Source organism: Juglans regia, chromosome 7 (assembly GCF_001411555.2).
Source record: "Juglans regia cultivar Chandler chromosome 7, Walnut 2.0, whole genome shotgun sequence".
Classification (NCBI taxonomy): Eukaryota; Viridiplantae; Streptophyta; class Magnoliopsida; order Fagales; family Juglandaceae; genus Juglans; species Juglans regia.
The window spans coordinates 49717854-49744145 of NC_049907.1; the positions used below are offsets into that span (position 1 = coordinate 49717854).

Sequence of the window (26292 nt, forward strand, 5' to 3'; positions counted from 1 at the left end):
CCCTCAGGTACTGAACAATGAATGCTATTATCAAGCAGCTTGGATTTTTCACCCTTAGAACTCGCTATTTTATTTTATTTTTTTAATAATTAAGAAAATAATTATTAATAAATTTATATTATTTTTTTTTACAAATGCTTAAAGACGTTTAATTTTTTTGTAAACAATATAAATACACTATAGGACATACTTAACGATACATATTGATTGACATAATAGCAACGACAATACTATTAACTTTTATGTTTCATAAGGTATTAAATGCATGATTGAGCAGTGAAATTGTGAATGAGAATAGCTATTTTGCCTCTCCAAGTGTACCGCTCAAGTGTATCACTTGTCAATTTTTTTTTTTTTTCACTTAGTAATTAAGAAAGTGATTTTAAGTGTATTGAAATATATATATATATATTTAAAATATTTAAATATGAAAAAAAATATGAAAAAAAAAAATCAAAAAATTGAAAACGGTAAGTTTGAGCGGGTGGCCCGACTTATCGTGAATACCGAGCTACAGCTAAAACCAAAACACAGGATGTGTGATTTGTAAACATCATTCGATCAAAGGGTGGGAAGAAACTAACACTTCAAAGAAGATGATGTGCGTGCAAATGAAGCCTAGGTTCCACTAATTTGCACCCCTAGGAAAACTAGGGGTTTCCTAGGGGTGAAAACCAACACTAATTGGCAAAAAAGGGACGCGGTTTTTTTTTTATCAAAACCAACGCCCATTGATGGAGAGGATTTGCATGAAATAACCGATCGTACCGGTCGATGGGGAGGAGAAATACCGGCCGTATTGACTCTGGTGGTTCTTGGTCCCCTTGGCGGCAATGTTCGTTTGAGAGAGTAGAGAGAGTGTGTGTTGCAGAGAGAGAAGAAGAAGAAGAAGGGAGGGGAAGAAGACCATCTCAAATCGAAACGACACCGTTTGGTTTAAAATCAAATAGCATCGTTTCACTCTTTTTTTTTTTTTTTTTTTAATATGTTATGTATTTTACCTTGTGTTTTTTTTTTTGGTACACTTTAGGTATAAAACGATGTCGTTCCACTCAAGTTTAAGTGAAATGACATCGTTTTAACTACGGTATATATTAAAAAAATATATTTATTTAATCGGCCGGTTCGTTCAAATTGGAAGATTTGAACGAACTGGCCGATGTCGGTTTTATCTATTTTATGCTGCCAGCTGACCGGTTCTCTATCGGTTTCGGCCGGATCTTGGCTCCGATGGCCAGTCTCCGTCGGCGTAGGTCGGTCCGGCCGGTTCTTGTTCATACCCAAGGAAAACCATGAAGCGGGGCTGGGTACACGTACATGGCAAAGACTCATGAAGAAGGCATAAATTCCTTAACTAACAAAGTAATTATATAATTGACATTTGCAAAGTGGTAGTTTGGAATTTGGAGTTCTTGCATAACACAAAGCTACAAAGCTATTGCCTGGCATGTGAAGTAATGCAAGTTCCAAACCGCGAACGCATCTTGATTACTTGATCTGAAAGGTCTAGACTACCTCAAAAATTGCTATTGTTCTTGATGAGTTGCCTTCAATTTCTATATTCCTAATAACCTGCTAACAGCTCCCAAATAAACTCAACTAGACAAAGTGAAACTGAACATTATCAACATGCTTGAGTCTCGCATTCCTGTTATAATGGAAAACTGTAGCTATTGTTAAGTGGTAGCTTTCTTACATGAGTCAATCACCAGATAATTCCTACAGAACATTATGGGAAAAATGTTTCCAAGAAGGATCACTACACATTGGCGAAAAAAATAAAAAAATAAAGAAGACATTTCTTCAACTTCTCTCTTTAAAGGAAAAAGAAAAAATAATGTTGTTTCTCAATACAAGTGTAGAAAATAGGGTCCAAGGATAGATATTCAGAACCTCTTCAACTAGGTGTTGGCAAAGTTATCGCCACCTCCTCTGATTGAAAGTAGGGGTCCATGCCAGGAGCTGCGACTGATCAGATGGGAATCAAGAAACAAAACTATAACTGTGATATCATCATGAAAATGTCTCCGCACCCCTCGATCAATCTTTTTCAAGTCTGAGTATCTCATTTCTCTTTTTTTGGCTGCATCACAAAGTGCAGTTTTAACAAGTTTTCTTGCTATGCCCTGCAAAAACATAGGAGATATTTAAATTCGTCCTGAAGAAAATTCAACAATTAATGACTAACAAGAAACTAATTACACCATAAAATTAAAAAAAAAAAAATAGTAAAAAAAGACCTATCCATTTTGCTCCTATTAAATTAATATAGTGTCTTAAGAAAATGAATAAAAGAAATTTCACAAATTTTCAGTCTTAGAAAAAGTCAGCAGTACCTACTTCACAGAACAACTAATCTCATTACACATTGGCACATTGCTAGAAGATCTCTAGTTATCCATAATTTTCTGGGATAGAATCTATGTTTTCCCGCAGGGCTAAGATCTATACAACCGTCTTCAGATTATTGTCAAATCTTTTTTAAAAGGAAAGAAAGAAGGAAAGAGGCCACAATCTCTTATAAGCCGATGAAAAAAATTAAGGTACCAGTACCACATAGTCAGTTAGAAATAACCCATGGCAACAATGTCCACCATAAATACAAAGGAAATTCAAATATAGTAACAGGAATCCTACATTACGTGGACAGCTCTGGACAATGTCAACTGCCTCCTGATTGCTTAGGTGCTCCCATAAGCCATCTGATGCAAATATAAGAAATTGATCTTCAGAACAGAGTTTCTGCACAGATATTGTTGGCTCGGCTTTAAGGATTGGCTTGTGGAAGGGTTCTGGCAGTCTAAACTTCGACAATAAAGGTTCTCTATTGAACTCTGCCTTCTTCAAATAAGCATCGCCTATTGATCTTGAAACCTGCAAGAGCAACAAAGATCTCTCAAAAGGGCTATCTCTCCAGTCATGTCATCGTTGTGTACAAACCACGCTGATTTCCTCAGGAGAAATCTTCCAGGCATTATGAATCATACTCAACTTTCTGATTTTGGATTCATAGACTGCTCACATTGCGTGTCACTTAAGAACCCAAAAACTGTGAAGTATGCCAAACTAATACAACAAATATCTTCTATGTTTCAAACTCAATACTTACACTTATTCAGAGAATGATGGAGACAAACTTAAATTATGATAAAAAACCTGAGCAAACATAGGGGAAGCATCTCCTAGTTCAGCAGCAATTGATATTAGTTGAAAAGAAGGGGGGCAATTGATGGAGTTGAAAATATGGATGGGCCAGGTTCAAGGTTGCCCTGACCCCAGTACTGAACTTGGCATAGGCTTCAGTAAATCCTCTTGAACCCATCACAAACCAAGATAGATCTATATGAAACAAATCCCATAGTGCAGGACATAGCAGGTCATTAGGTAATCTCTAAAGATCAGAATATGTTCACAGCATGTGCATTCAAAAACCTTAGTAGAATAGCTTAAACTAATATTTCGCATATAAGATGGAACTCACCCAAACCCCAACATGGCTCCAATCTTAAACCCAAACCTGCTTGTCCCTGATTATCTAATTCCCAAAAAGATCTCATGGGTTTGGAGGGCTTTTTAGCCTTTAATGCGGTGACTTAAAAAGGATATAAAATAAAAGGGTTACTTGGTAGTAGACAAGGAAGAAACAATCTATAGAAAAAAACAAAAAAAAAAAATCACTTGAGAAATCACCTGTATCAGACCCTTCACACGCCACACTTTGTGTCTTAAAACAACAATCTGTGGATCATCGGGATGCAGCGATCGCAATTCCTCCCTCACAGATTCCACACTTGCATTGTGCTCATATGATAACTGAACAGCTTTAATCACTTTAAGAGCCTTCTCCTGTCTTCCTAACACCACCCGAGAATCTCCTGCGTTTGCAATGTAAAGCAGTCCGCTACATATTATGCCTACCAAACAACATGAACCAACAGAAGCAATTTGTGGCTTACTCAGCCACTGCCTCTTTACTAGAGTAAGGAACTCCTCTTCAGTTGCCAGGAATGCTTTGTTGATAACATCAGCTGACATTCCCTGATTCTCTGATGTGAACTCTGCAGCACGAATAGCTGTCAAGTCAGTAACATATGCATTAGCATTAATTAAAAATTGGGGTCAAAGCAAAAACATGTTATCATAGTGAGAGCAAGAGGGAGAAAGAGAGAGTATGGAATGTAAACTAAACCACTGCCTTTATGTTAACATACGAAAAATTATCATTTTCTAGTTGATATCATCCATGAACTCACAAGAGTCACTTGCATTACCACCCAATGATAAGAAAACTTTGCCTCATTCTGAATTCTTACAATTGCAAGCTATAATCATAGAACGAGATTCCAAAGTAGAGGCAAATTCTTGTATCAAAAAATTGATACATCCATTGCCATATCTGTTGTTTCTAGGAAGCTATAATCAACTTTCAATTAAGCTAACATCACCCAATTTCATAACATAATTTACGCCTGTTTTGGTGGGTTGTCCCATGGAATTCTCCGAGTGCACAAAGATCAAAAGATAATAGAACTAATAATTAGCCACATTTGCAACAGGGGAACTGCCCACAAATGAAATAGACATCACCCCAACATATTAACAAGTCTCACAAACTCAGATGAATTGAAAACTGAATTAATAAAGTGATTGGTGGAAGAAAAACTTACTCTTGATATTGTCAAACAGGCGATCATATATAAAACGGGCAGCTTCAGGGCCTCCATGCCCATCATAAATTCCAACGAATGTTCCGAGAGGACCGGATTCAAGCGAACCCATTGACCCTGATTCAAGTTGGCTATGATCTTCCAACAGATTGTTTGCTTGAATTACTGCCATTGAAAATTCTCCATTCACATGCCGTCCTGAATCCTTGTACCACAACAAACCATCAACCCGACCACTCACATCACCACGCTCACTGGAATTTTCACCCTCAACAGAAGGTTTCCAACAGGGTGACACAATCCTCATCAATGCAGCTGACACCATACCTTACATATTCTCACCCAAATGACCCGAAAATCAAATTATTCGTCAAATGGTTATCAAGAACAAGATAGAACCCTAGTTTCTGCTCTAATTTCTCCTCAAGGACAAAAGGTAAGTCGTATGCTCCAGAAATCAAATATTCATTGATGAATACAGACACCATTAATCTGTAAAGGTGTAAAAAATAAAATAAGTTAATGGTTATGTGCAGGGATAGCAGACGAACTTGAGACAAAAAACAGACAGTAGACAAAAATCGTACCATGCGGGTATTCGAGATGACAAAAGTTCTATAGCTGCACAATACGATAATGAGACAAAAATCAAATTGCGGATATCACCAGCCTGCAAAGTTATGAAAGGTCGTCATTAAAAAAAAAAAAAAAAGTGCAGGAATCATGAATATATACATTTACTGAACTATTTGAAGAAAAATGATGAGCAAGGATAGGAAATGCATAACATAAATTTACAAGAAAAACAACCGAATGTAACTAACATAAGCATGGCAGCTATTGTAAATCAAACGAAGAAACGGGTATTCAGAAAAATTGTTTGATCTTAACACAATAATCAAAACGTAAACACCATTAATCTATCAGCAATTCAAGATCAAACAAATTTACGGGTATGTGCTATAATTAAATACCAGGAATTATAAGACAAAAATGGAACAATCATGGCACAGAATTAAAACTACAGAAATTTCTAAACATACCTTGAATCTATGTTCTGAGAAATATACCCCCACTTTGTTTATGGTTTCTTGATTATAAACAGAAACTTATAAACATACCTTGAATCTATGTTCTGACAAATATTCTACTCCTTTGTGTATGGTTTCTGGATTATAACCTTAGCTGGAAAGAACCCATTTATCTGATGGATTAAACATATCATCTACAAGGGAGATTTGGAACGCTCTGACCAAAAAGAGAAGATTTTTCAAAACTTTTGAAAGGGTAGATCTAGCAACATATTGAGGGAGGAAGAGATCATGGAGTTGTTATTGGTTCTTGTTTCTCTCTTCCCTTTTTCCTCCCTTCTAAAGAAAGAGGTTATACAACATATTTCCTCGGTTTGAAATCCATCAATGGTGCCTTTTCCCATGGGCTTTTGGCTTTTCGGCTTTTGGGTTGGATTTTCAGTTTTGGTTTTCTAATTTTCTGCTCGGGGTTTTGACTTTTGACTTTGACCCGCAACAAACCACCATTTTAGGCAACCTTTGCTCATATTTCCTTCTCCTTTAAATAGTAAAAAGTATTCTTCTAAGGAAATTTTACTCTTCTCCCCTGTTCTTTCTTTTTTCTTTAAAAAAAAAACGAATCCAGAATTCATTTATAGCAGATTTGTTAGATCTCTTAAACGGAAAACCGATCAAGTAAAGTACGAAAAACAATATTTGTAAACTTTTAATCAACACTTCTGCTCGAAGAATTTTTATCTGTTCCTGTTGTTTTCAATAATTGAAAAATGATATCCTTCAAATTCTCACTTATCTTTCGAGTACTTTATGTCACGTTAAAAAAAAATGATGAATAAGAAATTATAAAAAGTATTCAGAAGCATAATCATCCGGCAGATGTGGCAACATGGCCGTTACCTTTTTTTTAGCTTTTAATGCTATTATGTAGCATTCAGAAGAACAAATGAGTCTTTTTTTTTTCCACACCCTATTGGAACAGTTTGGCATGCAATCTGGTCAATATTTACATTAGAAAGTATTTGGAATTTCACAACATTCGAAAACTCGAACAGCATTTCCATCTTCTAAGTTGGAGAGCTAATGTTAGTCAAAAGAATAATTCTTTTGATTTATCACTATTCACTATATTACGAGTATACTTTATAAAAAATAACTCACACTCTATAAAAAAAATATCAAATATAGAATATGAAGATGAATAATAACTGATGTATAATAAAATCCTAGTAAAAAACTCGATTAACACATGTTGTAGAGGATGTATATATATAATATTTATATATATACATATTAGCAAAAGATCCTAAGATATTAATAACAATAACAATGTAAAAACACAGGAACTTTGTAGCAAAAGAATTAGGCATAAAAAATTATCTACCATTAAACTTGAAAACGATAATTAAAATTAAAATTAAATAAATCTAAACGATAGATTGCCTTAAAAATTTTGTAAAATGCAGATGTCTAAACTCTAAAGAACCACGCTTGGGATCGAGGAAAGTGGAGAGAGGGTGGTACTGAATATATAGAAAAATAAAGGATCGCATAGCAAAAATACCGAAGAAGGCCGGCCGTTGTTCGAAATCCATGTAGGCATTTGATAGGGCCCTTTTTTCTCTACCTCTGTAAAAAAACAGCGATGCCATTCTGTCTTCGCCTCACTTCTCGTAGTTTCACTCTAGCTGGTCCAATCACCGTGAGCCGCCTACCCATCGCTCCCCCGCACTTCCGCTTTACACGTGTGGTCGCCGCCGGTTCAGACATGGCCGCTAGCACAGTCCGAGTTGCCGCCGCCCAGATGACCTCCGTTAATGATCTCGCCGCCAATTTTGCTACATGCTCTCTCCTTGTCAAAGTAACTACTACTTTCGCTCTGAATATTCTTTTCCATATTTTTTTTCTTCTTTTAATCGCGACTCTAAATTTCTTGTTTGAATCTCTGATTTGATTTTTCCGACTTCTCTCTCTCTCTCTCAGTTGTTCGCCGTATTATTCTCTTAAGCTGATGAGCTTGAATTCTAACCTGGTTTTACGAAGTTTGACATGCTGATTCCGTATTGAAAACAATTGAATTTCAAGCCTCTCTTCTTCTTCTTCTTCTTCTTTTTTTTTTTTTTTGTTTAGATGTCAATTGCTAATTGTAAACTTGGGGATTATAAAATTTATAACTGTCCGTTGGGCCTGAGCGTTGTGAATCTGTGTATTACTCTGGCTATGAAATATCACAAAATTCAGAAATTAATGGGGAAAAATGTCGGGAATATTATGCATGGGGAAGAGAGAGGGAGAGGGCGGAGGAGAAAACAAGGGGAGTGGGGAAAGAGGTTGATGGAATTGGCGTTCCGTTACTGTTGACTGGAAATATAACAGTAGCACTTTTATCCGTACAACGGGATGTTTGTAACACTTCGAAATTCAGTGGCTCCGTGATTTACGGGCAGACCACACAGGTTTTTCATTTCCCTAGGTGTTGTAGTGGCACGTGCACCTGGCTTTGTGTAAGTAACAATTTTTCTTCAAGTACATTTTGTTCTTTTTTGTTGTATCATGTCGTGTTATTTTCTGTGCTGTATTGTTTCTGATGTATAAAAGCCAACATTTTGCATTCAAGTAGATATCAACACTCTGGTTTTCAAGTATAACACCAACTGCTACTTTGTTGCTAAATGCGTGTGATTTGTGAAGATTTTATACAGGATTTTAAGACCTGAAGTTAAATATCTATAGCTTTTCTTAGTTTAATTTAAGAGTTTCTATCTATCTGAAAAGGAAGCAGCGTTGGCTGGGGCAAAATTGCTTTGCTTTCCCGAAAGCTTCTCTTATGTGGGTGCCAAGGATGGGGACAGTGTCAAGATCGCAGAACCCTTAGATGGACCAATTATGCAAAAGTACTGCTCTCTAGCAAGGTGGTAAACCAACTTCCTACCGTCTACCCCAGTCCTCCTTTCGCAGTTTACTAAAATCTTGCATACTTTCCCATCTAGAATCATTTTTGATTTCATGTCTTTCATTTACATTAATATGCAATTCATTTTTCTAGAGGTCTGCTTCACTGCTGAACTCTTCATTCTTGTTTAGCCTTTGCATTCTTGAAACGGTATCATAGTTGCCGTTGTGTTACTCAGTTTTTCTTTTTCTTTTTTTCTTTCCTTAATGTTTTTCTAGTAGGAAGCAGTTGGCACCTTAGAAAATTTGTGTTCCTGCATTTGACATATTTTCTGTCATGCACAACAGAGAGTCCAGCATTTGGCTGTCACTTGGAGGCTTCCAAGAAAAAGGACCTGATGATGAACACCTATGTAACACACATGTTGTGATTGATGATGCCGGGAACATCAGAAGCACTTATCGGAAAATACACTTGTAAGATGATTCGTTCTGTGTTTCAGTGGGATTTTATTATAGTCTATAGAGCTTTCGTTATTTGTATTTGTGTTGTTTAAGAGAGCTATAAAGTTATGTTTACTAAAATACTCTGATATCTTTCTTCAACTTGGAGAAATGTCAGATTTTCCTGTATCAATGCTACAGACTTTATAATGCACACGTGTTTGGTTTGACAAAGTTTTCCGGACAATGGTTTGAGTTTTTGCTTTTGTAGGATTACATAGTGCTGTTAAGTCTCTCTCTCTCTCTCTCTCTCTCTCTGGGGTAATTGCTGAGATTTTTTTTATGAATAAATAATTGCTGCGTATAGGAACCACTTTATTGAGTCAATAGAATTAATCCCTGTTCTTTAATGGGAACTTTAAGAATTGTTCTTTTTTCAAGTGGCAGTGTTGAGACTCTGCCTGTCAATAAAGGCAATATTGAGATGAAACACCTTCTTTGTCCAAGATGCAGCAGGATATATACTTCAGTGTGCATGTGCGTGCGTGTGTGTGCTGTGTTTGTTTGCATGTTGAACATGCGTGTGTACACACATGTGAACGCATTGAGAGGTGGCAGGATCATACATCATGTTGGAACAGTATAATCCGTGTTCATACAACTTTCCTCACGTTGAAATGCCAAATATTGTCTTGTAGCCATGCTACTTGAGTTTATGATGAAATGGTTTTATCAACATGATACATCTATTGAAAAAAAGTTTCTCGAATGTGCTAAGGTTTGATGTGAATGTTCCTGACGGAAGAGTATACAAGGAAAGTAGCTTTACAGAAGCAGGTATCTTTTTTCAACCCATGTGTATCTTATCCAAGTTAAATAAGTAATTTCCTTGTGTTATCCCTTCTTTGTTTTACTTCATTCATTTGTTTTCTATAAAATGGATGTTGGTAAGTAAGCATGTGTTTATTTTCCTGTATAAAACTCGGGGAAAATCTCCCGACTTTTTCTCTCTCCTATTTTTTTTTCTCTTCGTACACTAGATGAAAATGATGTGTCTCCCCATCGGTGTTCTGCTATCGCTGGTTGAGACCAGCGTTGTTTTAGCTTAGTTTTTTCTTCTCAGTACCTTATGAGTAGTTGTATTGTGATGGGGTCGAGTAGGAATGTTGTTATTGATCAAAAGTGTTTCGAGTTTAAGAAGACGAATGCAAGGTGGTGGAGAATCACTGAGAGCAGCTGTCGTGCTGTGAATCACATTTTTATTGATCAAGACTCGTTGGGATGGCTTACGGTCATGGTGGAGGAAGGCGTAGTTTATGAGGGACCTCTGCTTTCATCAGATTGTGTAGAAATGGTTCTCAGGTATTGGTGATGCAGAGGCAACGTAACCCTTATGGGAGCTTTTTCTCCTTATCGGAGTTCGGCCAAGAGAAACGGCACGGCTTACTAGTGATACCGAAAGGGAGGGAAGGGGCAGGTTGGAGGAACTTTGGAGAGTTGCTGAAGAATATTTCTGCAACTTCCTCTTTTTTGGGAAGGAATAACAAAGGGTGCCACCCATGGAGGCCTCCTCCTCCACCGCAGGGACATCAAGACTTCTCTTCGTACAGAGAGGCCTTGTCTCGAGCTCCAAAACCTGCAGAGGGGTCAAGTCTAGCGAAGGCACGGCATTGTGAAGACGCATGGTTGGGCAGGTGTATGTCGGGGCCAAGTTTGTCAACTCTGCAGCATGCTTTGGTAGAGATGGATACGCAAGTGGGGGGTTTACTTCTTAATATGAGAATGATAAAATGCAGCGTTGAGGAGGCTTTGCAGAGGGAGAAGGCTTTCGTAATGGGCCAGGGAGTAGGCTTTCTAAATGGGCCGGTTTATGTTCTTGGGCTTAAGGGTAAATGTGTGGTTTCTAATGGGCCTCATTTGCAGGCCAGCCTTCCAGGGGCCCAGCGGCCCAACCTGATGGCCAAGCCCATCTCTCAGGCCCAGGGCTCGAAGCCTGCCTGGAGACGTAGGGCTCCTTATAGAGAAACCCCATTGTCGTCCCAACCTCCATCGTTGGAGGTGGGTCAGGGGTCGACGTCGATGGTGGTGAGCTCGTCAGAGGTGGTGGTGGGTTCAACAGAGAGGTTTGGGGTGCCGGAGTTGGTGTTGGTAGGGATGAGAGTTGACGAGTTGAATTTGTGTAGTGCCGTGAGCTGCTTTTTATCGTCGAAATCTACATAGAAACATAAACATACAGCTTCCCTTGCTTCGGCGACCCAAGCGACGGCAGCCATATGAATGGCAACCCAAGCGATGGAAATTCCCGATGAAGCTAATGGCCCTGCGAAAGTTTCGTTGGAGCTCGGGGAGCTTATGGATGGGCCCCCACCCATTGAGGTGGCACAAACTTCATCGCCGGTAGGCTCTGGCCTATCTCCTGACTCTCTGGTGGTGAAGTCATTATCGGCGTTAGAGTTGAATGATGATTTTGGTGAGTTCTCGAGCCTAGTGGTGGCACAGACTGTGTCGCCAGTTCCTTCTGGGTTGGTTACTATTCCCTGGGCGGCGAAGGAACTAACCCAAGTGTCGGATCAGGTAGCTTCTCAGGGACTAGAGATGGTAGAAGATGCTGGCTCTTTGGTTATGTTTACCACTAATAGGGATGGGGAGGATGAACCTACTCCAATCTACTCCTTTCATCCCAATGTGTCAGATTAGGTTATTCAGAGAGCGATGGACATTAAGCATATGGTAGGAATTTCTTACGAGGATTTCAAAGCTGAATTTATGGCCCTACTTACAACTATAGAGACTTTGAATGCCCAATCCAAGTCCGATCTATTCTTGGCTTCAGCCAAAAAAAGGGAAAGAGAACTCAGAAGGCTAGATTGGGCAATGAAAGAGGATGGAGGTGAGAAGAGCTCTACTCGGGAGCGTAGTAAGGGGAGGGGTAAAATGGTTGTCCCATGAAGCCAAAAATAATATAATGGAATGTGAGGGGGTTGCATGATCCTAATAAGCGGCTCCAAGTCAGAAATTTACTTCGCCAATGGAAAGAGGACATCATATGCTTACAAGAGACTAAGTTGGAAGCTATTACAAGACAAGTAGTTCGCAGCTTATGGAGAGGACAACATGTTGGGTGGTCTTACCTACCATCAAAAGGAGCTTCCGGGGGAGTTCTCATTATGTTTGACACAAGGGTGGTGGAAAAGGTGGAGGAGAGTGTGAGTGATTTCTCGGTTGCATGTTTTTTTGTTAATCTAGAAGACGGCTTCAAATGGGCTTTCGCTAGTGTTTACGGCCCAACTATTGCTTCAGAGAGAAGATTTTTGTGGGAAGAACTGGCGGGGGTCATTAGTTGGTGGGAGCTACCAAGTTGCATTGGGGGGGGGGACTTTAATACATCTCGCTTTCCAAGCGAAAGGTCGGGAGCTCCTCACATCACTCCTACTATGAGAGATTTTTCTGATTTCATTTCAGAACAGGAGCTCATGGACATTCCACTATCAGGAGTCACGTTTACCTGGTCTAACAACCATGATTTTACATCTTGGTCGAGGATCGATAGATTTTTGCTAACCCCCGATTGGGAGTCACACTTTCCGGATGTAGCTCAAAGAAGATTATCCCGTTTATGCTCCGATCACTTTCCCGTCATTTTAGATTGTGGAGGCATCCAAGGGGATAGAAGGTATTTCAAATTTGAGCATATGTGGCTTAAAACTGATGGTTTTGTAGATAGGATCAGGCAATGGTGGACTTCCTATAGTTTTCAAGGCTCTCCAGGCTTCATTATGGCAAAAAAGTTGAAAGCGCTAAAACAGGACCTGAAGCAATGGAATGAATAAGTTTTTGGCAATGTGTTTCAGTATAAGCGCTCTTTTATGGAGGAAGTACAGGGTCTGGAAGGCGAGGAGGAGGCCAGAACCCTCTCTGAACCTGAGAAAATTCGTAAGAGCCAGGTAGTTGCTGATCTTGAAAGGGTTACTTTGATGGAGGAGATTTCATGGAGACAGAAATCAAGGGTACTCTAGTTTAAGGAGGGGGACAAATGCACGAAATTCTTCCATAGGATGGCTAACTCTCACAGGAGGAACAATGTTATTGATACACTGATGGTAGATGGGGTAGCTTCTTCGGATCAGATGGTTATCAAAAACCACATTGAACAATACTATCATCAACTCTTATCTGAAGAGCATAATTGGAGACCGAGAATGGATGGTTTATCTTTTTCCACTCTAGACCAGCAGAGTGTAGGGTGGTTAGAAAGACCATTTACAGAAGAAGAAGTGGGCAATGTTATTAGAAGTATGGCAAGTGATAAGGCTCCCGATCCGGATGGATTTACTTTGGGTTTCTTTCAAGTTTGTTGGGAGGTGGTCAATGAAGATATTATGCAAGTCTTTCATGAATTTCATTCTAATGCTAGATTTGAAAAGTCTCAATGCCATCTTTTTTAGCCTTCATTCTTAAAAAAGTAGGGTCTAGGAATGTGAGAGACTATCGCTCCATTAGTCTTGTGAATGGGGATGTACAAGATTCTATCAAAAGTGTTAGCAAATAGACTAAGCTCGGTGGTGGAAAAACTAATCTCGAAGTCGCAAAATGCGTTTGCCAAAGGTAGACAAATTCTTGACTCGATACTTATCGCAAACCAAGTCTTGGATGGTCGATTGAAGTCTAGAGAACCCGGGCTACTTTGCAAGTTAGACATAGAGAAAGCATTTGATCATGTCAACTAGAAGTTCATTCTTTACTTACTTGGAAGATGTGGTTTTGGGGGGAAAATGACAGAAATGGTAGAATTTTGTATCTTTTCAGCTCGTTTCTCTATTTTGGTAAATGGCTATACGGTGGGTTTCTTCAACTCCTTTCATGGCTTGAGACAGGGAGATATGCTTTCTCCTCTTCTTTTCCTTTTTGTCATGGAAGCTCTCAGCAAGATGATTGAGGGTCTGGTGGATGGTGGGTTACTCCATGGTTTCTCGATGTGGAATGGCAATCTCCACATTTCTCACTTGTTATTTGCTGATGACACACTTATATTTTGTGGTGCACACCTTGGACAACTCCAAGACTTGAGGGTGCTACTCTTTTGCTTTGTTGTTATGTCAGGTTTGAGCATCAACCTTGCAAAGTCGGAAATAGTGCCAGTGGGGGCTGCCCCTGATGTGGAGATTTTAGCTACTACCCTGGGATGTAAGATATCTTCGCTTCCTTTGAAATATCTTGGCTTACGTTTGGGTGCTTCTTTTAAATCTGAAAGGATTTGGAACTATGTAGTCGAAAGGGTGGAATGCAGATTGGCTGCTTGGAAGAGGCTATACTTGTCGAAAGGTGGTAGGTTAATTTTTATTAAAAGCACTCTTTCTAACTTACCCACCTATTTTTTGTCTTTATTCCCGCTTCCCATAAAGGTGGCTAATCGCACTGAGAAGCTACAAAGGGATTTCTTATGGAGTGGATTGGGGGAAGAGTTTAAATTCCACCTGGTTAACTGGTCAACAATTTGTATCTCAATTTCTTGGGGAGGGTTGGGGATTCACCACTTGATGAAATTCAATCAAACTCTTTTGGGTAAGTGGTTGTGGAGGTACCAAAATGAAAGGGAATCTTTATGGAAGTCCGTTATAGATTCTCAATTTAGGAAAATTTGGGGAGGATGGTGCTCGAATGAGGTACGAGGCACTCATGGAGTGGGTTTGTGGAAAAACATTAGGAGCCTTTGGGGGACCTTCTGGGGTCATGAACATTTTGTTGTAGGCGATGGATTGCGTGTCTGTTTTTGGCTTGATATATGGTGTGGTAACCATTGTCTACGAGATACCTTCCCTACCATATTTGTGCTTGCTAGAGTAAAGGAGGCATCAATTGCCGACCTTTTGGTCTTTTCAAATGGCACCCCTTAATGGAATATTGATTTCATTAGGGCAACTCATGATTGGGAGTTGGAGTCTATTACGGAGTTTTTTGCGACATTATATTCCGCAAGTATTCCAGGGGGCTCCGGAGATAAAATGCATTGGAATCATTCTAAGAAAGGTATCTTCTCTGTCAATTGTTTTTACCAAAAACTCACGAACTCCGGAATGTCTATGTTCCCGTAGAAGAGTATATGGAAGACGAAAGCTCCTTCAAAAGCAGCTTTCTTTGTTTGGACAGCATCTTTGGACAAGATTCTCACTATAGATAATTTGAGGAAACGACGGATTATTGTCCTAGATTGGTATTGTATGTGTAAAAAGCATGGGGAGTCAGTTGATCATTTGCTTTTACATTGCGAGGTGGCCAAGGCTATATGGGATGATTTTTTCTCAAGAGTCGGATTGTCTTGGGTTATGCCTTGTAGATTGGTGGATTTCCTCGCAAGCTGGAGAGGACTACACGGAGATTCTCAGGTAGCGGCAATTTGGAGATTGGTACCAATATGCATGTGTTGGTGTATTTGGAGTGAGAGAAATGCTAGATGTTTTGATGATCAAGAGAGAACTATGGATGAGCTTAAAGTTTTCTTTTTTAAGTCATTGTTCCTATGGGCGAGGGCTATAGTTTGTAACGGACTTAGTGTCCATGATCTTTTTCTTCTATTGTAACCTCTAGTTAGGCATTTTTCATGTATATTTCCTGTGTACTTAGGCCTTGCCTAGTTCTATAAATACAATATCTTTGATTACCTATAAAAAAAAAAAGTGTTTATTTTCCTGTCCTTTTTTTTTTTTGTATAGTTGGTTAACTCCATATGTGATGGTATCCTTTAGCCATAACTAACCCTGTGGGCCGTGATTACTGGAAGTCTAGTGGTTATTACCATTATTTTTAATTTTTTAATGTGGTTTGCGGGGGAAGGTTAATTTTTCTTATTCGCATTTTGTCCGTATTTAGTACGTGTGAGCTTGATATATATTGTTAGGCATATTTCATAACAGCCTAAGCTTTAAGTCACTTGCCCATTCTATTCTACTTTAGTTGTTAGTGAGATCTTTGTTCAAGTTTTGGTATCTCCTCATTCTGGGAACTATTTCGTTAGCATGTTTCCCTTTATCTTTTGGGATCTTTGTGCAGTTTGCTACATGTATTTTTGGGCTGGGGGTGTTGTTGTGTTTGCTCGATATACATTGTTGGACTAATTGTGAAACAGCATAAGTTTTTGTCCAATTGGACAATAGATGATCTTTACATTTCCATAAACAATTATTTTTTTCACATCTAAGCAAGTAAAGCTACAATGTTTTTAGGAAAGGACATTGTTGCTGTAGACAGCCCCGTTGGACGTTTGGGCCTAACAGTTTGCTATGATTTGAGATTCCCAGAGCTTTACCAGCAGCTTAGATTCCAACATGATGCGCAGGCATGAGTGGATTTCTTAGCTTTGTATTTGAATGGGTTGTGTTGTATATAACACTTGTAAGTCTGCAGGTCCTATTGGTTCCCTCAGCTTTCACTAAAGTGACTGGTCAGGCACACTGGGAGATTCTTCTTCGTGCTCGTGCAATTGAGACTCAATGTTATGTATGTTCCATTTTCACCTCTAGTAGAAAGATTTTGAATGAAATTCATAGTAAAATCAAGTTCATTGACAAGTTTTTCTCAAGTGCCATATCATCCCTTACTGCATCATGTGGAGAATTATTTGCTGAATGCATTATCAGGTTGTAGCTGCTACACAAGCTGGAATGAACAATGATAAAAGAGAAAGCTATGGTGACTCAATAATAATTGATCCATGGGGAACTGTAGTTGGTCGACTGCCTGGTAAGAACCATTCCCCTTTGTTCATTCTGAAGCTTCACCTGTGATTGATCCTCTACTTAAATAAGTAAAATTGGAGGTATAACTACTAAATGAATGTGTGATTAGCTAGTTAGTCAACTCGCCCTGTGGTTCTGGAAACATGATGAGTTTGGCTCACAATCTAAACCAGACATATAGATTAACTAGAATCGTGTTCAAATTTTTATGTTTGATTTGCTCGTGGGTGTGTTCAACATCACCGTATTCATCCTCCAAAATAAAAGATTATGTCTTAAGTTCTTAATGCTTATTTCTTGGAGCAACTGTCTCTTTCCCCAAGGCTCAGACTTTTATAGGGGAACTTAATTTTATAGAAATGCTGCCTTTTGTTACTTTCAGTACCTGTAGCACGCATGCTAGCAGCTGTGGCTGGCTTAATTTTCACATCCGGTTCTGTTTCTCTGTTTTCAGATCGATTGTCAACAGGAATTGCTGTAGCGGAAATTGATTTCTCACTAATTGATTCAGTAAGAGCGAAGATGCCAATTGCCATGGTAAACTCTAAAAGCCTCTCCCAGGAAAAAAATTATTTTTAATTAAACAGAGCCTCAAATAATTTTCAACTGACTAGATGATAGGTGAGTTTGACTCGTTTCTTTACCGAAGGCAACGGGTTAGACTTGTGCACCACATGCATAGTTTTACTTTCTATTAAATAAAAATTTAGTTTATAGATGCCTTTTTTTCTTGTGTTTCTAATTGAATGTCCTTATTCAGCAACGGAAGCCAATTGACTTCTGGAAATCAGCATCCCTATAAATTGTGGACCTGGCATATAAATCATGCATCTGCTGCCATCTAGGTGATATGCTAGAGCCATTTCAAGCCTTTGTGAACTTTTATGTAAGAAGAAAGAGCAACTTGCTTGGTTTATGGGAGATAATGTTACTTGGCGATCTGAATTGGCATAATTAACTTATGAATTCCTTTGTCAGCGACTCAGCGATCTATTAAATATGTATTCTCTCAACAAATGCATTTGTCTATACATGAATTTCTGGATTATTACGTTTCACGTTGGGACTTGATTTCCTTCATCGTCAAGCAGTCAATAAGTGCGCTTCTTTTGCATGTTTATGCATTAGGGTGTTACATTCTTGTGTTTTCAAATTGGGAGGTGTTACATTCTTCTGGATTATTACCTTTTTTTTGAAAGAAGGTATGTGCGTGCTTAGTTCAAGTAACCGATCTTTGTACTTTTCAACAGCCATGCACACCAATCTATTTCAGTTGCCATGAAATGAGGGAAAATCTCCATCTAATTCCAATCCCTGCTTTCTTTGCACAACCTCTAAAAATGAAGACCGCTTCCGGCACCATCACTTGTTCCAAGCCAATCTCTGAGAAAATTGGCTCTGGTTCTGACGGCCTTTGTATTAGCCGAAACAGGAGCGCCTCCCAATAATCCGTTACAATGTAGATGAAGAGCCTGGTGGTGTGTCCAAGTTTTGTTTAAATTGTTTTTTACTTCTTAAGTTTGACGTAGTAAGTGCTTTCTGATGTCATCAGAGTTAATCTCTCTAGTCCCTATATTTATGTCTTCGTTTTCATCTTAAAGCGTCTGAATTAACCTTGAACAAAAGCTCAAACTCACATAGATAGCCTTTGCTTTCATGTCTATTGCTATGTATTTGTTTGATTCTGTTTGCGAAAACTTCTCAGGTCTCTTTATCTGTTAACATTCCAATCGATTCTCTTGATTTTCTAGTGCTCTTTTGAAGTATAAAACAATCATCAGCATAAGCAATAACAATATAAAACTTTATTTTTATTCTTACCTATAGACTACTGAGAAATATTAGGTTTTTTTATTTTCTTAACAAAAAATTATATTCTCAAGTCGGTGTATAGAACACATTTAAGTAAATACTTATGTAGCATAATTTGATTTGAAAAATAAATTTTAAATGTTACAAATAAAATCTTACTATTTAAAATTCAGTTCCTCTTTAGAACGGTAATGCCGAAGTTGTGAGTTTAACAGTAACCAATGCTATGCTGACATATCAGACTCATACAAAAGAGAAATACTAGAGATCAGCCTATTATATATTGCACTCTCCACACACCTCATATAGTTTTTTTTTTTTTTTTCAACCCAGCACGTTAAGTGTGCCTGGGTTTCTATCAACAGTAGTGTGAAGAAGATTTTTTCGAAGAGAGACCACTTCGACACATTTGCACTTTGCACCCACCCCACTATTGCATGTCGTACAACCGTCACCCCTTCAAACCTTTGTGTCGGACCATTTCGCCTCCGCAACCAGTCTGTCGTCATCCTCTATCTATCTCCATCGCCATTGGGACCACTCTTCTATTTGCTTATTGAAAATGGTAGAAAATGAAACCATTACAGAAAAGGGACACATTTCGTATAAAATGGTTCCTATGGATTTGGGTTAATGATGAACTGAGTTTGGTTGAAAATTATAGGTTTTCTCTGCTAAACTTGCCTCTACCATCAAACCCAAAATCAAAGTAGGACTTGGGCTTTGCACTCAACAACATTGCCAAGATTGTACACGGTGATCTGTAAATTCTTACTCGGAGTGCCAGTAATCAGATTGGATTTACCAATTCCCAACTTTCTTTCATTTTCTCTCTCAAAAATTTTAAAAAAAAAAAAATCACCTTTTACAAATCTAGCCCCATATGTGAATCTACAAATTTAAACATCTAAAAATTGCCCTCCTCGCAAAATACCATGAGCATTCACCTTCGAATAGGTCTGGTTGCTTTCATAGCCCCAGTCTCTAAATAGAAAATGCTAAAAATACTTTCTTTTCTCCATTGAAATTAATTAGCAAACCACAAAACAAAACACACAAGAATCTTTTTTGTGTTGAAACTGCGGCGAGGGAACTTGGTGGGTGACAGATTGAATTTTCTGAAATATTGTGAATTTAGTTCTTCGTGGATCGTTAAATATTTGTTTAATTTCATAAGATTTTTTCTGCATAAGCTGAAGAGCATTCTAGCTTTCGTTAATACGGTTGAGAACGAAAGAAGGTTGGAGTTGGACTCGAAAAACCTCAGCCAAATCTTTATTTTCCTCCAGTTTTGAGCTTTTTGTTAATGGCCCTGAGTTTGACACGAAAAGGCAAGAACTTTAGTTGTGAGGAGAGAGAGAGAGAGAGAGAAGGGGGAAGGGAGGACTCGGGAGTGAGGAAGAATTTTTATTCTTCCTCTACAATGCGATCCAGACTTTCGAAAATGGGCTGTCTACGTGGCAGGCTACCATTAGAGGCTATTATTTGGAAGAAATTGGAAAGTCCTGCAGGAAGATACTCTCTTTAAAATTATGTACTCTACGTATCAGCTTAATAATATAATAATTATTTCCGAACACTCAAGAAAGAAGGTCTACAGTATGATTTCAGGGGGGATTAACTACAATGTCCTCAACGGTGGACAATCCTTTTTCTTTTTAATTGTATAATGTATTATTGAAGTTTTATAGGAAAAAATACAGGTTGGTATCTGAATAAATAAAAGCTACAGGACCATTTAGTAAGAAACCCTCGTAGAAAACTGAAAGATGGGCCTGTCTACGGACATCGATTGGTGACTTTGAAGAAAATAAGAGAAGTAGGAAACCTCACGTTAATATTATAGACTCTAAAGAGTCTAAACAGTGTTGTGTGGTACAGGAACGTCTACCCGTGATCGATTAAGGTCCCGTTTGAATAATGAGATAAGAAAAAATAATTTAAGATGAAAGTTAAAAATTAAATAAAATATTATTTTAATATTATTTTTTAATATTATTATTATTTTGAAATTTTATAAAATTAAATTATTTATTATATTTTGTGTGAAAATTTAAAAAAATTATAATAATAAGATGAAATGAGATGAAACCATTTCTGTATCCAAATGAGGCCTAAGCAAACAATGTCATGTCCGCTAAACTACATGTTTTTACGGTGGCTAAGTACATCTTTGTTTCCTTTTTTTCTCCTCCACAAACAAAGAATTTAACCAACACAAGGGAGAAAAGCATTTTTCCAAGAGAGATTCCATTGGATTCAAAAGCTACATCAGAAAGAGTTTCAAAGACATTCCTCTGGTATTGCTAAGCTCCAAAACAAACTACATACAATTATGTGAACAGGCCAATCACAAAAGAATCACAATATGTTTCTTTTACTCATTATCATAACCTTCACTAAAGTAAAAGGAAAAGAAAAGAAAAGGTACAAAAGAGCAGCCTCAAAGCACAAAGTATAGGACTATGAACAGTGTGGTTATTCACCTTAAAGAAAAATCCAGCGTAGCTTTCTCGCAAATTCGCAATCATTCCAGCAGAAAATCTTGCAAAGAGTCAGGGCTGGCAAGAAGGTCAAAAGGTTTTTTCCCTATGGCGTCTTTCAGGATTGTGATCTGACCTTCCTTCAGAAGTACGTCCTCATCAAGTGCCTCTATCTTCTTCTTCAATGCCCTAACCTCAGAGTTCAATAGCATGTTCTTCTCGCTGTATTGCTTCACTTCCTCCCAAATCAAATCTCTCTCCTCTGAAACTTTCGGTAATATCCCTCTCATAATCGTTAATTCCTTCAGAGATTCTTCGAGGTTATTTTCAAGCTGGTTTATGTTTTCATCCTTCTTCAGCATCTGTTATATAGAAAGAAACTTAACTTCTTTTTTTCAAGTCTGACAACGCAAATACTTGTAACAAAAAGTATCATAAAGTATTACCCATCAAAAAAAAAAGTATCATAAAGTATCATCCGCATGAACTTCGCTGTTATGATCATGCTCATTCTTGGGATGCCTTTCTTAACTGCCCAGCAGTTGGCACTATAAAGCATGTCACGTGACTCATCACCATCCCCAATATCGTCACTATGATCAATAGTTATCCAGGAACTTGTTAAGAAATACTACATATACTTTTTGTTCCTCTCGGTTTAAAGTACTTACAATTCAGCACTTCATAAGTTCGCTAATTCAAATCCTACAACTACTTGATTACATTGGATATCCAGAAGAATCCAGCTTATTCCAAAGCTTCTTTATTCTGTGGCATCTGTTAGCTTTTCTAACTAACATAATAAAATATTCTAGGCCTATTCTGGAACTCAATCTAACCAAACAAAATCATAATAGTCTATGAAGTTTACATCAAATAAGCTTTATCTTACACGCGTGGATGCAAAATCACATTGTAAAATAATAAGTTACATGTATAACCAATCACATATATATTACTGGGATTGAACATAAACTTTCCAAAACCGAGACGAAAGTAAGAATTACCTGAAGTTCAAGATCCTTCAACTTGTGAGTGACAAAGGAAAGGTTATCTATTGCATTTTGAACTTCAAACCTGAGCATATCATTGCCTCTTACTGCTGTCGCTAGTTCAGCTTGCAACTGCTCAACTTCCAGCTCTTTAGAATAAAGTTTCTCTCTTAACAGACTGGTCAGCAAAGCTTCTGCTTTAAGCTCAGATCTTATAGCATCCTACATAAGAAAAAACAGCAACAATATTATCAATGGGAAAAAGGGATTTACCACTCCCAGATCAATTCAAGTGAACATATAAACAAGAGTATTAAAATGCATTAATAGGTAACAAACAATAAAAAACTTTGTATTAGGTGTGCTTGCTCAGAAATTTAACAACTTGCAGCAGCAACTTACCTCTGAAGTTTGATCATTTGGTGTCACTGATCCATCAGCATCGACACACTGTGGCTGTAATTTAGAAGCAGATGAAATGGACTTCTCATGCAACAAAGTAGACATCATCTGCAAACTCCTTGCTAGGTTCTCAGTTCCCCGCTTAAATCCCTGAACTTTCACCTCAGTTTCAATAACGAATTGTGAATCCAAACCATTCTTGATAACTTCCACACACTGCTTACCATCTGGTAGATGTTGGACTGCTTTCCCTTTAATGAATTCCAACATCTTTGAACATAAATGGGTGCTCTCATTTAGCATTGATAGCCCTTGATTCTGTAAGCAACAGATGCAGGTCCACAACTCCTTATCTAGCCTGAAAGTTAAAGCAATACTTTCTTTCCCATTACCTTTTAAGCGGTTTAATAAGTTCATATTCTCATGTCGAAGAGAATCAACTTCAAGCCTACAAGATTCTAATTCCCTTCTCAAAGCAAGTTCTACCCCTGTCAACCTCATTTGTTCTGTCTGTAATTTAGCCACATGCTTATCAGACTTCTCCACCGGTTGATTCCCCCCAAGTTTTTCGCTAAAGCCTTCTCGCAAGCCATCAATTGTCTTCTCTTGTTCACAGCAAGTCCTTAGTAATCTTGTAACAGATCTATGCAACCCTTTGCATTCTTTCTCCTTCTCTTTAAAATTGTTTTGGATGAAGACCCGATCTTCTTCTGCTGCTCTATACTTCTCTTGAAATTCAGAGAGCTTCTGTTGTAAAACTTGGTTTTCCTCTTTTATTTCCTTCACCTCTGTACTCAGGTCCTTAAGTTGCTGCTCGGAATTTGTCACTGCGATCCTGCTCTCTCTTTCTCTCTCATTAAAAGAAGAAACTTCCCTTTGAAGTGAGACATTATGCTCTGCAAGCTCTCTAACTCGCTCACGAAGCCTCTGCTCTTCTGACTGAAATTTCTCAAGCTTGAATGACCAGTCACTCGACCTTCTATCTAACTCCTTTTCCAGTCCGGACTGCAACTCATTCTTCTCCTTCTCGAGTCTTCGGGTTTGAGACTCCAATTCTGCATTTGCACATCTGAGTTCTTCCCTTGCGGAAGCCCTCTCAGCCATTTGTGACTGTAAAAGGCTTGAAACCTCAAGTGCTAAGTTTATCCTCTGCTCTGTTAGGTTTCTAATTGTTTGAATCAACATTGATGCATCAAACTCACCATCTTGAATAAAGCTTTCGTGCTCAAGTTCTCCAGAAAGAAGCATGACCCTCTCCTCTGCTTCTCTGGATCTTCTTTGTAGTTCTGCATCAATGTCATCTTCGATTTCATCAGAATTCACATCTTCACTAATTCCACCATGAAATTGGTTCCATCTTTGGAATCCTGAGTTATCCTCTACGTGATACTCGTTAACTGTTTCATGCAGTTCATCCAAAAGAGAACTTTTTTGGACAGCCACATCCGAGCTTGAACTGAAGCAGCCATCCAAGGATCTACCATAAATATCCTCAATCGTAATTGGAGCATCAAACTCCTTTGAAACTGTTTTGGGGAAACCATTAGACTGGGAGAGTCTCTCAATAACATTCTTCGCAAGTCTCCTTGGAGATTCATGCCCAAATCCATTTTCTGCCCAATCTTTATGTGAGAACCGAAGACGGGAACTTTTAAATTCCCTAAATGAACAAGCCCTTGGTTTTTCTTTGATGCTATCTGCTGGTGAAGTAGGTGCTGCATAATGAACCCGTGGGGAAAGCCTCCCATTATGTCCAGCATAATTTTTCTGAGAACTGTTATTGGTCCTGCTTCTTTCCTGCTGCTGCTCTCCATCAATGTAGCGGTCCACAATCTTACCTGAAATATTACTAGAGCTAATAGATGACGAGTCATTATAGGTTCTAGAAGAACCAGGCCTCTCTGATCTGTGTACATTTTGAAAAGCTGGCTCTTCGAATTGTTTTGTCTTGTGTTGCCTCTCAGGAGTAAAAGTCCGACCACTATCACATAAAGGAACCCCGGTAAAATTAGTTTCACCAAGCAAATTCTAAACAGGTTTTTCATGTGACATAATTTTTTAATAATGTCTTCAAAAAAAATAAGCTTCAGGCAACAAGTTCGGGTTCATATAATTTAACTGACCTAGCAGACTCACCGAGATAAATGATCACGTTGCTGATGTAGAGCACTGCTGGTATTACTAGAAGGAGATCTATTTCGATCATTCAAGCAAGAAAAATCAGTTTGTCCTGGCCCATCACCGAAGGCAGCTGATGACAATGAGCGGCTCCTTCTAAGATCTGAACCGGTATTGGAGCTCTGGCAATCAGATGCTTGCTTTTGAGATTTGGGAAACAATGGCCTAGGACTCCTAAAACTATTCTCCGCTTTGTCATTATTTTGACTTCTCACGCCACTTTCCAATGGTTTCTCCCAATAAACTTGCTTATCTGTTGATGCTGGAGGAAACCCATTGTTGTTTCCATTGCAAGATGCAGATGATTTGAAAAAGAAAAACTTCTTCATGAGTAAATCTTCAGCTGGAATCGAAAACTAGAGCTCATGAAAGTTTCCAGTATTTAGACGTGATCTTTTAGGCCAAGCTCTAAAAATGATGAGATCTAACTAAACCTGGAATAAAAAAAAAAGAAAAATACAGATCCACATAACCATCACCGAGACCGCTAGAAATAAGGTAAAAAAAAAGTGAACCAGAAGAGAAATTATAATCAATCTCTTTTTTGGATTTTTAACTTGTAAAAAAAGAAAACACATCTCATGCAAGCTCAAAAATTTGGATTTCTTTTCCAAAAGAAATATTCTAAATAAGAAAATTAAAGCATGTAGTAAGAGAATAATCATTATAAGAGGAACCCAAAGGACTGGTAACGAAATCAACAACAGAGTCTGGAATAATAATGTCCATATACTTGTCAAAATAGTAAAAAAAAAAAAAATTGGGAACCAGAGTGCGCATCCTATCAAATTTTACAACATATACCCTCAAATAGAATATCTTGAATGCCCAAACAGCAATGTTACTCTTCATCTTTTATTTTATCATCCTCAGCCTCACGAAATGATGTAACACATTTTAAGTGACTTCAAAGATCAAAAATTAAATGAAAAGCTACTTAAAATACGATACATTAGCAGTGTGATTGGGAATAAAAAAAATCCAGGATGAAAAACAACATTTTCCATGCCCGAATAATATAAAAAAATATGAACATCCTACATATTCCAAGTCGCTAAACAGTAAGCATATTTGCAGAAAAAGTTTAACAGACTAACAGATTAATTTGAAAAGACAAATAATATATCAAACAAACTCGAAATCCCTTGGTAAAGAAGGAAAAAAAGGGCACATATTTAGAAGAAAAGTCAATAAGTTCAACCCATCACAACTTTCAGCCTTTTCATGGTTCACCACACATTTGAATGCCAAAAAAACCTCAGGCATGCTTCCAATAGTAAAGTAGAAGCACCACACAGAAAATTAAAAGAAAAGAGGAATTAAAAAAAAAAAACACAGATTCAGGAAGTTCTTTATACCCTTTCTTGATGAATTAATCCCATGCGATAATCTAAAAAAATAAAAGATGCTGAATATTAGGTGAACTTCAACAAGAGATCAGGAGCTTGATATACAGTTGCCAACGACTAGTTTGACATACCAATTAAATATGCAATTAAAAAAAAAAACACAAAATCGAAACAAGATTACATAGTAATACAAGATGAAGAAGAAGAAGCGTACGAGGAAAAGTTATAGCTCAAATTTCAGCAACGCCTTTGTTGCCAAAAATCATTAAAAAGGTTGAAAATAAAATATTAAAAAACAGAATAAAGAAACAG

General features: G+C 38.0%; 4 protein-coding genes across 7 annotated transcripts; 2 read left to right on the forward strand and 2 right to left on the reverse strand.

Moving 5' to 3' along the window:
• Positions 1–1615: 1615 nt before the first annotated feature.
• Positions 1616–6160, reverse strand: LOC109013075 (probable protein phosphatase 2C 38). Of its 3 annotated transcripts, none has more exons than XM_018995027.2 (6): positions 5789–6160; positions 5255–5337; positions 4668–5159; positions 3691–4058; positions 2638–2874; positions 1616–2126 (listed from the first exon to the last, which is right to left on the reverse strand). In XM_018995027.2, the coding sequence occupies exons 3-6, from the start codon at positions 4990–4992 to the stop codon at positions 1902–1904; spliced, it is 1155 nt and encodes a 384-aa protein (XP_018850572.1). In that variant the 5' UTR covers positions 4993–5159; positions 5255–5337; positions 5789–6160; the 3' UTR covers positions 1616–1901. The 3 variants fall into 3 exon arrangements, with proteins under 3 accessions (XP_018850572.1, XP_018850570.1, XP_018850571.1); XM_018995025.2 differs by having other exon boundaries at positions 3691–4073; positions 5789–6159; XM_018995026.2 differs by lacking the exon at positions 5789–6160 and adding an exon at positions 5711–5729 and having other exon boundaries at positions 3691–4073.
• A 1022-nt stretch (positions 6161–7182) lies between these two features.
• LOC109013074 (deaminated glutathione amidase, chloroplastic/cytosolic) lies at positions 7183–17884 on the forward strand. The gene is made up of 9 exons (XM_018995024.2): positions 7183–7556; positions 8471–8607; positions 8936–9064; positions 9810–9868; positions 16252–16364; positions 16433–16525; positions 16666–16768; positions 17219–17301; positions 17525–17884. The coding sequence occupies exons 1-9, from the start codon at positions 7341–7343 to the stop codon at positions 17564–17566; spliced, it is 975 nt and encodes a 324-aa protein (XP_018850569.1). The 5' UTR covers positions 7183–7340; the 3' UTR covers positions 17567–17884.
• On the forward strand, positions 13786–14931 carry LOC109013073. Its single transcript, XM_018995023.2, has 2 exons — positions 13786–14215; positions 14300–14931. The coding sequence occupies exons 1-2, from the start codon at positions 13804–13806 to the stop codon at positions 14923–14925; spliced, it is 1038 nt and encodes a 345-aa protein (XP_018850568.2). The 5' UTR covers positions 13786–13803; the 3' UTR covers positions 14926–14931.
• Positions 17885–20809: 2925 nt separating the features above from the next.
• On the reverse strand, positions 20810–26292 carry LOC118343705 (golgin subfamily B member 1-like). 2 transcript variants are annotated; one of them, XM_035692458.1, is made up of 4 exons: positions 24590–26292; positions 22454–24434; positions 22067–22273; positions 20810–21421 (listed from the first exon to the last, which is right to left on the reverse strand). In XM_035692458.1, exons 1-4 carry the CDS (start codon positions 24958–24960, stop codon positions 21104–21106), a joined length of 2877 nt encoding a protein of 958 aa, XP_035548351.1. In that variant the 5' UTR covers positions 24961–26292; the 3' UTR covers positions 20810–21103. The 2 variants fall into 2 exon arrangements, with proteins under 2 accessions (XP_035548351.1, XP_035548352.1); XM_035692459.1 differs by having other exon boundaries at positions 21104–21421; positions 24577–24752.

Excerpts from the sequence above, each read along its gene's own strand:
- LOC109013075 (XM_018995025.2), bottom strand. The coding sequence starts at position 4,992 with ATGGTGTCAGCTGCATTGATGAGGATTGTGTCACCCTGTTGGAAACCT. Across the intron at positions 4,074-4,667 it reads CCTGTTTGACAATATCAAGA|CTATTCGTGCTGCAGAGTTC; the intron begins GTAAGTTTTTCT and ends CTGACTTGACAG. Across the intron at positions 2,127-2,637 it reads TCCAGAGCTGTCCACGTAAT|GGCATAGCAAGAAAACTTGT; the intron begins GTAGGATTCCTG and ends ATGTTTTTGCAG.
- LOC109013074 (XM_018995024.2), top strand. The coding sequence starts at position 7,341 with ATGCCATTCTGTCTTCGCCTCACTTCTCGTAGTTTCACTCTAGCTGGT. Across the intron at positions 8,608-8,935 it reads AAGTACTGCTCTCTAGCAAG|AGAGTCCAGCATTTGGCTGT; the intron begins GTGGTAAACCAA and ends CATGCACAACAG. Across the intron at positions 16,365-16,432 it reads GATTCCAACATGATGCGCAG|GTCCTATTGGTTCCCTCAGC; the intron begins GCATGAGTGGAT and ends GTAAGTCTGCAG.
- LOC109013073 (XM_018995023.2), top strand. The coding sequence starts at position 13,804 with ATGACAGAAATGGTAGAATTTTGTATCTTTTCAGCTCGTTTCTCTATT. Across the intron at positions 14,216-14,299 it reads TTTAGCTACTACCCTGGGAT|TCGAAAGGGTGGAATGCAGA; the intron begins GTAAGATATCTT and ends GGAACTATGTAG.
- LOC118343705 (XM_035692458.1), bottom strand. The coding sequence starts at position 24,960 with ATGAAGAAGTTTTTCTTTTTCAAATCATCTGCATCTTGCAATGGAAAC. Across the intron at positions 24,435-24,589 it reads CAACGTGATCATTTATCTCG|TGGTCGGACTTTTACTCCTG; the intron begins GTGAGTCTGCTA and ends TTTATGTGATAG. Across the intron at positions 21,422-22,066 it reads TGAAGGATCTTGAACTTCAG|ATGCTGAAGAAGGATGAAAA; the intron begins GTAATTCTTACT and ends TCTATATAACAG.